This window comes from Rutidosis leptorrhynchoides, chromosome 8, assembly GCF_046630445.1.
Source record: "Rutidosis leptorrhynchoides isolate AG116_Rl617_1_P2 chromosome 8, CSIRO_AGI_Rlap_v1, whole genome shotgun sequence".
Taxonomy (NCBI): domain Eukaryota; kingdom Viridiplantae; phylum Streptophyta; class Magnoliopsida; order Asterales; family Asteraceae; genus Rutidosis; species Rutidosis leptorrhynchoides.
The window spans coordinates 3,751,435-3,763,031 of NC_092340.1; the positions used below are offsets into that span (position 1 = coordinate 3,751,435).

General features: G+C 33.8%; 1 protein-coding gene across 1 annotated transcript; it reads left to right on the forward strand.

The window, feature by feature from the left end:
- The first annotated feature begins 1,969 nt into the window (after positions 1-1,969).
- LOC139864834 (ABC transporter C family member 10) lies at positions 1,970-9,682 on the forward strand. The gene is made up of 13 exons (XM_071853404.1): positions 1,970-2,168; positions 2,624-2,683; positions 2,872-4,919; positions 5,013-5,333; positions 5,418-5,504; positions 5,921-6,511; positions 6,611-6,775; positions 7,151-7,445; positions 7,543-7,757; positions 7,859-8,164; positions 8,317-8,380; positions 8,532-8,771; positions 9,247-9,682. Exons 3-13 carry the CDS (start codon positions 2,907-2,909, stop codon positions 9,357-9,359), a joined length of 4,410 nt encoding a protein of 1,469 aa, XP_071709505.1. The 5' UTR covers positions 1,970-2,168; positions 2,624-2,683; positions 2,872-2,906; the 3' UTR covers positions 9,360-9,682.
- Positions 9,683-11,597: the final 1,915 nt, after the last annotated feature.

The window sequence follows — 11,597 nt, forward strand, 5'->3', positions numbered from 1 at the left end:
CAAGTCTTAATCTTTCTTGAAGCGAAAAACTTCATGTTCATATATATAGTTTTCTTTATATATCACTAACTGAGTTTGCACGTTTATTGGGATATCATAGGTTAATCGTCATACACATTTGAAGAATCTACACTAAGATGAAATATTCTTGAAAATCGAGAATTTGGATCAACTACATTTTATGTCCAAAAGTTAAAAATATTTAAATAGTTTGATTATGTTTTAGGTAATTGAATTTTAATGTAAATGTATTATATATAAGTTTTAACACATGAATATTGGTGAATAAAAAATGGTACTAGTAAAGTAGTACGGATTATATGTTATTTTGGTAAAATTTCAATTTACGTGAATTTTGAACTATATATAACTTGACAACAGCTTACCGCTTTGTCCACACTCTGAGTAGACGTGTGCCATGACGAACTTGGCCTTCCAAACCAAACAAAACACCTCTCCCGTGCCCTTATTATTTTCTTTTATACTTTTCATAATCATTCATTTTAATCCCTCTACAATTTAAATCTCCATTATATCCCCTATTTTCCCTCCAACTCCACTACTTTACTACCATTAGTTTTTGACACTTTAATATTTTTTTCTCGAATTACAAATATTTTATTAAAAACTAGCGAGAAACTAGAAAAAAAAGAATTACAAAAAATATAAAGGCGACTGCAAACACATCGACTAATTTGTCTTCCTCTTGTGAAATATAGCAAACAACTAGTTAACACTAGAAACTATAATGCTATCGAAATCACGATTCTTCCGGAAATTTTGATCATTGAAGACTATGCTGTTTTGAAGCCTCCAAATATTTAATAAAGTCGAACTAACACTCGCCCTTATGATAATTTGTTGAGATCCCGTAATAAAAACACAATCTATCCAAGCCCACAACCCGTCTAATGAAGTCTACAACGAGAGATACAAATTGATCCATTGAGAATCTAGTTTAAGTATAATTAGTGCATTAAATGAGGGCATAAGATAGACACAGATAGTTGTAATGTATGTAATATATTACTCAAATATTATTATTATTATTATTATTATTATTATTATTATTATTATTATTATTATTATTATTATTATTATTATTATTATTATTATTATTATTATTATTATTATATGCCATAAAAACCAATCGATAAATTTATTCAGTAACCTTTATCTAAAATCGTAGATGAACCATAATATTATCATTAATTACTAAATAACTAATCTTAATGTGACTGGATGTTTTAAAGAATCAAAGAGCTTTTGAATTACATGTATAAGGTGACTCATTAACTTTGAGATTGTGAGTTCGAGTGAATAAAAAAAGGTTATGTGTTTTTTATTTTTTTGAGTTCGAGTGAATAAAGAACCTTCCAATTTACTAAAAAAAATTAATTATAATTACATTATGTGTTTTTTAACAATACATAATAATGTTTTGTTAGGCCTAATTTAGAAAATTAAATGTCTTGAATTTAAAACGAGAAAATGGTATTGTGTTAAACTGGATGATTTTTTTAATGACGGCACTTAAAGCTTTCGTTATATCGAACAAAGAAATTGTACGAACAAGTAATCGTCACTACTCAAATAGCTAACCGTTATATACAGTTAACTTTAATTGTATTAACGACAAGCGTAAGAGTTGTAGTAAAAAAATCCTAAACAAAAAGAAAAGAACTGTCTGTGCGGAAAATTATATTTGCATACTAACATGTATTTTCGCCTTTTCGGACATATAAGATTTAAGTCAGTGTTGATACATAAACATGTATTTTCCTATAATACATCCACATAATAAGTAGAGGGGGCATATATTTGAATCTTGATTGTAAATGACAATACTCATAAAAAAAATAGTATAGGGACATGTAGTGTAAAATAACAAAGTAATCAACCAAATATCTAATATGCAGAATTACATATACAGACTGATACATACATGATACATACACATCATCAGTCATCTGCCATTAACATATTCGAGTTCTTCCGTCTGCGTTCTGGGGACGCATTGCAAATATTCTCTTTGCATACTCACGAAACTCAATTTTAATATTTTTTTTAATTATTATTATTGCTGATCCTATTATTAAACATTAGTAAATTAGTAATTAGCACTACGAAGACAAATTTTCGAGTACTATCATCAGCACATCAAATTCGTAAGCATGCACTTTTTGTCTCATCATTACTTAAATTAGATGTGTATTTAAATTTAGTACTGAATCAACAAAATCGATATATTGGTGTTGTTGAATCGATCGAACTTATTTGCAATGCTATTAATGTTTTATCGTGTGATATTTACATTCTACGATTATAAGTTTATTATCACTAACTGTTGGATCTCGCACCTTCTGTCAATCTTATTGTTTACTACTATTTTATCTGATTAATTAATTAACCTTTTTTTTTTTTGTTATGTAGTTAATAAATTATTAAAGGTATGTTTATTATTTATTATTATATTATATTTGGCGCTATCATGTCGTTTATCATTTGTCCTTTATTCATCAGGTTACACGTGTGTTTTAACCACTAATAAAAACAAATTTCCATTTGATTACATTATTTTAGTGATTAAAATAAGAAGCTTGATTTGGTGTTTTGTTTTCAGGGAATATTTCTGTAGCTAATCTGTGGTTCTGCTTTGCTACCCCTTTGCCAATATCAAAAGGTATGTTAATTAATCACTTATTTATTAAGTTAACTATGTTAACCAATGGTGAATTTAAGCTTATTATAATTATTATGACAATTAATTAAAATTAAATTATGCTATGATGTTGATAACTTATGAGTTGTCTATGTTTGCTAGTCATGCTTGTTGATTTATGTGCATCTTTATTCATTTGGCATTTTCAGTGTTGCAAGGACAAAGAGGGTAATAAAAAGTAGAAATGGCTGATCTATGGGCTTCATTTTGCGGTTGTTCGGGAACCGGTGACAAACATTGTGGTTCAGATTTGGTCTTCATCACGAATCCATCGTCATGTATGAATCATTTTTCAGTCGTTTGTTTCGATTTATTGCTCCTCGCAATGTTACTCTTCAACATGTTTTACAAGTCTCCATTAAAATCAACTGGAAGATCGTCTCGGTTTCAAACGAAATCAGGTCTGCAGTTAGCTTCTGCAATCTTTAACGGGTTACTTGGTGCTACGTACTCATGTTTGGGCTTTTGGACATTGAAGACCACCATAAGCACAAATGGCAACCTTCTTCCTTTACATCAGTGGTTAGTTTCATTGTTTCATGGGTTAACATGGTTAGCAGTGTCACTAACAGTGAGTCTATGGGGATATCATTTTCCAAAAACGCCCTTTCGGCTTCTGTCAATAGTTACCTTTTTGTTTACCGGGATCATTAGCATCTTATCTCTAGTATCTTCGATTAATAACAAAAAGGTGTCCGTTAAGATAGCTTTGGATGTTGCATCGTTCCTAGGAGCAGGACTGTTGTTGTCATGCACATACAAAGGTTACAATTATGAAGAAACTGATGAAAAAGACCTTTACACCCCTCTAAATGGTAAAATTGACAGCATCAAAGATGACAATCTTACCCCTCTTGCTAAAGCTGGGTTCCTGAATGTAATGTCGTTTTGGTGGTTAAATCCGTTAATGAAAAAAGGTAGTGAAAAAACTCTTGAGGAAAAAGATATGCCCAAGTTATGCATTGAAGATCGAGCAGAATCGTGTTATCGGGCTTTTTTGGACCAGTTAAATAGGCAGAAAAATCCACATCCATCGATCTTATGGACGATTGTGATGTGTAATCTTAAAGAGCTTCTAATATCTGGATTCTTTGCATTCATGAAGATAATTACAGTCTCTGCGGGCCCACTATTTCTTAAGGCTTTCATCACGGTCGCAGAGGGTGATGAAAATTTTAACGGCGAGGGGTACTTGTTAGCTATCACACTTTTCATTTTTAAAATAATTGAATCGTTGTCACAACGACAATGGGATTTTAGGTGTAGAGTTATTGGTACACGAGTTAGATCGTTACTTACTGCTGCAATATATAAAAAGCAGTTAACTTTATCTAACGCTGCTAAGATTACGCATTCGGCTGGCGAGATTATGAACTACGCCACTGTAGATGCTTATAGAATAGGCGAATTTCCTAACTGGTTACATCAAAGTTGGACAACTGTTCTTCAACTTATTTTAGCACTCGCGATCCTTTTTCAAGCTGTTAGTTATGCAACATTTGCATCTCTTGGAATCATAATCTTGACAGTTATTTGCAACGCGCCACTTGCTAAATTACAACACAAGTTCCAGTCGAAGCTGATGGTTGCACAAGATGGACGGCTTAAAGCGATTTCAGAAGCACTTGTGAATATGAAAGTCTTGAAGCTTTACGCATGGGAAATTCATTTTAAAAGTGTGATTGAAAAGTTAAGGGCAGTTGAGGATAAATGGTTATCGGCTGTTCAACTTCGTAGAGCTTATAATAGCTTTCTTTTTTGGTCATCTCCACTTTTGGTTTCTACTGCTACTTTTGGTGCTTGTTACTTTATTGGGATTCCGTTAAATGCTAGTAATGTTTTCACGTTCGTGGCAACTTTACGTTTGGTTCAAGATCCTATTAGAACTATCCCTGATGTTATTGGGATTATTATTCAAGCAAAAGTAGCATTTTCAAGAATCTTGATTTTTCTCCAGGCACCTGAGCTCGAGAGTTGTCATGTGAGGCAAAAGGTTAACCACGAGCCCTTGGATTATAACATTTTGATTGATTCTGCAAGTCTTTCATGGGAAGGGAATCTAGTAAAGTCAACCCTTCGAAATATCAATCTAAAGGCTCGATTGGGTGAAAAGATAGCTATTTGTGGCGAGGTCGGTTCAGGAAAGTCAACACTTTTAGCTGGAATTCTTGGAGAGGTTCCAATTATCGAAGGATCTGTAAGTATTTATATACTTTTTTTTTTTTTTTTTTTAATATTTTGGTTTGTTATTATTGAAAGTTAATGTGATATGTTTGGCTGCATTACACAGCTTCAAGTATTTGGGAGCATTGCGTATGTTTCTCAGTCAGCTTGGATTCAAACGGGTAGTATACGGGATAATATTTTGTTCGGGTCTGATATGGATGATCAAAGATACCAACAAACGCTCAAAAAGTGTTGTTTGGTGAAAGATCTTGAGCTGCTAACATATGGTGATCTAACTGAGATAGGCGAAAGAGGTGTTAATCTGAGTGGTGGACAGAAACAAAGGATTCAACTTGCTCGTGCTTTATATCAGGATGCGGATATTTATCTTTTGGATGACCCGTTTAGTGCTGTGGATGCACATACGGCTTCAAGCTTATTTAATGTAAACTAACTCTCAAAAAAAATAAAAATACTTTTTATTCATTTTTTTTTTCTTATGTATAATAACTGGTATGTAAATTTGTAGGAATTTGTAATGGAAGCGCTTTCTACCAAGACAGTTTTGCTTGTAACTCACCAAGTGGATTTTCTTCCTACATTTGATTCTGTTCTCGTAAGTTAACTTTACTCTAGGCATGCTATGAATATCTTATATCTGGATGACAATAACCTGTTTAATAATCATTCTGAATGAACACACTATCAATGAAGTAAAATTACCGTTTTAACCTTTTACAAGATTAGATAAAATAATATAGTTGTTTGTAAGCGTTTTGGATATAATTTAAGGATGATATTAAAGAAAATGGAGGTTTTAAAGCACCTGTTTTGTTGTCATACAGCATCATTTGTTGTCATTATAGGTCACAAACAAACACACTGAATGTTAAACGGTTCAGCATTCCGTGCTGAATCATCTAGTTAAGAGGCAATTATACTCTGTTCATCAGTATCATGGTATGAACTATGAACAGTCAGTGGGTATCATTTTCTTGTAATTTTTAATGCGTTATTATATATGTTTGACAGTTGATGTCGGATGGGGAAATTATAGCAGCTGCGCCTTACGATCAACTAATGTCGTCAAGTCAAGAATTTCAAGACTTGGTGAACGCACATAAAGAAACTGCAGGTTCTGAAAGGCTTGCACAAGTGACATCTTCAACAAAGCAAATACCATCAGTTAAAGACTTAAAAAGTACTCATGTAAACAAGATATCTGAAAATTCAGAACAAAACAATCAATTAATCAAAACAGAAGAAAGGGAACAAGGAGACACGGGTTTAAGACCTTACAAACAATATTTAAATCAAAATAAAGGTTATCTTCTCTTCTCTGTAGCTGTACTGTCGCAGGTGGCTTTTGTGGCATGTAATGTATGTCAAAATTCATGGATGGCTGCAAATGTGGACAATGCTGATGTCACCACTCTGAAATTGATAGTCGTTTATTTGATCATTGGAGTTGTAGCAATGTTGTTTTTGCTTGCTAGATCACTCTTCACAGTTGCATTGGGGCTACAATCTTCAAAATCCATATTTTCACAGCTTTTAATTTCTCTTTTTCGTGCACCAATGTCATTTTACGATTCTACCCCTTTGGGAAGGGTGCTAAGCAGGGTACACTTTTCTTTTCTGAAACCATATATATAATAATAATGTCATACTTTTGAAAACATTCTTGAGATTGTCGGCTTACATTTGTTTTGGTTGTTATAGGTGTCGGTTGATTTGAGTATTATTGATCTTGATATTCCATTCAATTTCTTATTTGCTGTTGCTGCCACCTCAAATTTCTATACGACCTTGGGAGTGTTGGCATTTGTTACCTGGCAAGTCTTGTTTGTCTCGATACCACTCATCTATGTGGCTTTTCGGTTACAGGTAATCCATCTTCTTAAGCATACTTAGGTGTCGTTTCTTTTTAGTCTGTAGTCTTATGTGTGCGCTCCCGCAGACATTTTTACTGCAGACTGTTTCTTTGAAGACATAAGATAAAATAATGTCAGTTTCTGTTTGCAAACTCGCAGACTTAGAAATATGCTAAGTGTTGCAGACAACATTAAGTTATTTTCCAGACAAAAACAAACAATTTCACTATTCAACATACATACCTTTAGACCACATCTTTTCTACATACATGGTCCGCAAATTTTCAGACAAAAACATCTTAAAAAACAAACAACACATTAATAATTCCGTTCTATTTTTATTTTTTTGATAATTTGATGAATGTGAAGTATACCATACCATAAACAGAGATACTACTTCTCGTCTGCAAAGATGTTGATGCGGATCAATGGGACAACCAAGTCATTTGTGGCAAACCATTTTGCTGAATCTGTGGCAGGAGCCATGACAATAAGAGCTTTTCAACAGGAAGAACGATTCTTTGCCAAAAGTTTTGAAGTTGTTGACATAAATGCTAGTCCTTACTTGCACAGTTTTGCTGCAAACAATTGGTTGATCCAACGGTTAGAAACGATCAGTGCAACTGTTTTATCTGCATCCTCCCTCTGCATGGTTTTGCTTCCACCTGGAACTTTCACATCTGGTCAGTTTTCTGTTTTACTCCTTTATTATTATGCTAGAGTGTGTTGGACATTGTTTAAAACTCTGAAAACGGGTCGTGTTGGGTTGACTTTTTACAGGTTTTATTGGAATGGCAATATCTTATGGGCTTTCTTTAAACATGTCGCTTGTTATGTCGATTCAAAACCAGTGCACATTGGTAAACTATATCATCTCAGTTGAAAGGGTCTTCCAGTACATGCATTTACCAAGTGAAGCTCCTCTGGTGATTAAAGAAAATCGACCTCCTTCTAATTGGCCCAACTCGGGCAAAGTTGAAATTCAAGATTTGCAGGTAATAAAAATCTTACCTTTAGGTTGCTTTCGCCGTCTAACACTAGAAAGTCATCATCTTTATTATTAACAAATACATTTTATTGTGATAAAAATCAACAGATTAGGTACCGACCAGAATCACCTCTTGTTCTGAAAGGGGTGAGTTGTACATTCCAAGGAGGGCACAAGATTGGCATTGTTGGGAGGACTGGTAGTGGAAAGACTACACTCATTGGTGCTCTGTTTCGTTTGGTGGAACCTGTTGGCGGTAAAATTGTTGTTGACGGGATAGATATTTCTACACTTGGACTTCACGATTTAAGGTCACGTTTTGGGGTTATACCTCAAGATCCAACACTTTTCAATGGAACTGTTAGATACAATTTGGATCCCTTATGTCAACATACAGACCAACAAATATGGGAGGTAAATTTCAAGCTTTCTGTCAATTAATTATTTTATGCTTTGATGCACAAATAATACTTCATTCCATGCTTATTTTTTTTTTAGTGCACAAATAATACAACATTCATGGGTCTTCACTCCTTTTTATTTATGTTCCAATTCTGCTTTTGAAGGTTCTTGGGAAGTGTCAGCTTAGAGATGCCGTTCAGGATAAAATAGGGGGGCTGGATTCAATAGGTAATGCATTTGGAAAGTGAATATTAGTAATGCAGATACATAAAGGGCATTATGTATTTTTAATGTATACTGATTAGTTAAGAATTGGATATAATATATTATTGACATGAATTTTATGCATTATGGTGACATTTGAGTTTTGCAAGTGCAGTATTAGACGATGGAACAAATTGGAGCATGGGGCAACGCCAATTGTTTTGTTTAGGGCGTGCACTGTTGAGGCGAAGCAAGATATTGGTTCTTGATGAAGCAACTGCATCAATCGATAATGCTACAGACACAATGTTACAAGAAACCATCCGATCCGAGTTTGCTGATTGCACCGTCATCACAGTTGCTCACCGGATACCAACTGTGATGGATTGCACCATGGTCTTAACCATGAGCGATGGTCAGTTTTTAAATCATTTTCCATTATTCCCGAAAATCATTTTAAAGTTGGGCAATTTGTTGTACAGTTGAAACGAATTTGGCTGACCAAAACTGTTTTTTTTTTCTAATTCTTTAACATGAGTTAACTTGACCCGTTAATAAGAAGGTGAATTGAAGTTCCCACTTCTGCTTGTTTTTGTACATGTCAAAATGGGCCGGGCTGACCTAAAAGGCTGAACTTTATATATATATATAGTATGTCAAATATGATTATAATATTATTCAAAGTAGTGAACCTTTTTTTTTTTTTTTTTTTTTGAAAAAGCAAAATAGTAATTTCAGAAGTGGGAAACTCTTGACCCGTTGATATGTTTTTTTGGGTTGACCCGTCAGACACATAACCCAGTTGGATTTAATTTTAAGCACATGTGTTAAAAATTGCCACATCTACCTGTTTGAGACGTCCTAATGTTAAAATTTTCAATTTGTAACAGGAAAAATTGCAGAGTATGATGAACCGATGAAGCTAATGAGAAGAGACGATTCATTGTTTGGACAACTTGTAAAGGAATATTGGTCACACACTCAATCTACACAAATTCTTTGAATTTCATAACTATTGTCCACCATTTAATAACTATCGAGTACAATCCTAATCCTCCCTGTTATTATACGAGAATAAGAATTTAGACATGTATATATACATACATGTGTGTCTTCTTTTGACAACCATCCTTTTTCAAGACATGGTTGTCATAAGATCATGCTCGTGCTATTAAATCAGTTTTGAATTTTCCAGGAAGGAAAAAAGAATATGAAAAATGTACATATATAACAATAATAATGTAATAGTTAGGATCAACAATCATGTACAAATTCATGTTATCAACTGTTGATGTTATTTCTAAATTCTAAATGCGTGATGAGATAATGTTCACTGATTTTACTGCGGCTCTTATTTTATCATTATCATGGTTTTTTTTTTTTTAATATCTCGCTTGAATTCGTCAAACTATTCATCGAGCAAGCCATGACTAACAATCGTTTGCCACAAACCATTGCCATTTCAAAAGATCACAATCAATCTTCTACTGGCGCTGCTAGATTAAGTAAGAGTTCTTCAAATTAGGGTGTGTTGATGCTATGGAACAAGTTCTTTGATCAAGGAAATGGGTACATTGTGTTAGTGTTGGGAAAGTTAATCTGATGAGTCAAAGTATTTTGCAGATTTTAGAGTCTGATGATGTTAGAGTCTGAGGAGCAGATGATGTTAGAGTCTGAAGTTTTCAAAAGTCAACTGCCGAATGATTTCTTGTTGATAAAGCCATTTGAAGATTCTGGAAGATCTCTTTTATATTTAGAAGATATATGATGATGCGTTTTTGTGTTTATCTTCCAAAATTAATCTCCTTAAGTTTAGCTTTGATCCTTGTATATCTTTTCCTATTTTGTAGAGTAGTTTGTTAAGAAACCAAATCTGGAAGATTTGGTTCTTCTTGTATAAATACACGTTTATGTTTGCAGTTTTTATACATATATCAAAAACACGATTGTGCTTAATATATTATTGGTTTTCTTCTAATTCGTGTTCTCTTAATTTTCTGCACTTTAATTCCTATTGTTTGTGTGAAATTAAGAGTCTGGTGTTCATAGTTGAATTACTGTGAACTAATAACTGGTATCAGAGCGGGTAAGGTGTAAATCCGTCAAAGGTAATCTTTAAAACGATCTATTTTTCATCTTTGAAGAAATCAAGATGTCTACCAGTACAATTGTTACTCCAGTCATGGCTGGAAAAGGTGTGCCGATTTTTGATGGCACAGACTTTGCAACATGGAAGCTAAAAGTTCTATGGTTTCTTGGATCTGTTCATGAAGATGCAGAAACTGTCCTTACCACAGGACCCATTACACCAGGTCAAATGGTCGATGCTGTTCCTGGATCAGATACTGTTGCTGCACAACCTGCTTATTTTCGTTCAACTCCAAGAGAAAGATGGACAGAAGCAGAAGCTATAAAGTTTAAGCTTGACAGCAAAATAAGAAGTATTATTGGTAATGCTGTCACTGTTCCTATTCTCAGGAAAATTAGTCATGCCAAGACTGCTAAAGCTATGTGGGATCTTTTACTTAATGATTATGAAGGAGTCACAGTTGTTAAGACTCAAAAGAGAAAGAATCTGATCAGATGCTATGAAAACTTTGCTGCTGAGCCTAAAGAATCCTTAAGTGATCTCCACTCAAGGTTTCAGGTTTTGATAAATGATCTTGAAAGTGTTGGTATAGAAAAGACACAACAAGTTTTGTGTCAAAAGTTCATTGAATTACTACCTTCAAACTTTGAATCGGTTATTACTTCTATGGTAATAAGTGAGAAGATTGAAGGGTATGAGCTAAGTGAGTTGTTTGGTATTCTATCAAATTTTGAAGAAACACAGTTGAAGAACAAGATCAATGTTAAGAAGGTTGCTAAAGATCCAGAGGCAGCTTTGGTGGCTACTACAAAGAAGAACAAACAGTTGTTCTCCAGTTACTCTAGTAAGGTTGAATCTGAGGATGATGAAACTTCTGATGATAGTGAATCTGAAGAAGATGAGGAAGATGATGATCTGGAGGCCCAGATAGCTCTTTTGGCTCAGAGAGTTGAGCAAAGAAAGTTTGGTTTTAAGAAGGGTAAAGGTAAGAGTTCATTTGATCCAAAGAAAGCTAAGTGTTTCAAGTGTGGTAAGATAGGGCATATAGCTGCTGATTGCTGGTCTAAGGTTGAAGGAGGTTCAGATTCCTACAAGTCTGTTGACAAAGCAAGAAAGTACAAGTTGAAGTACAAGAAATTAAAGAATGAAGCT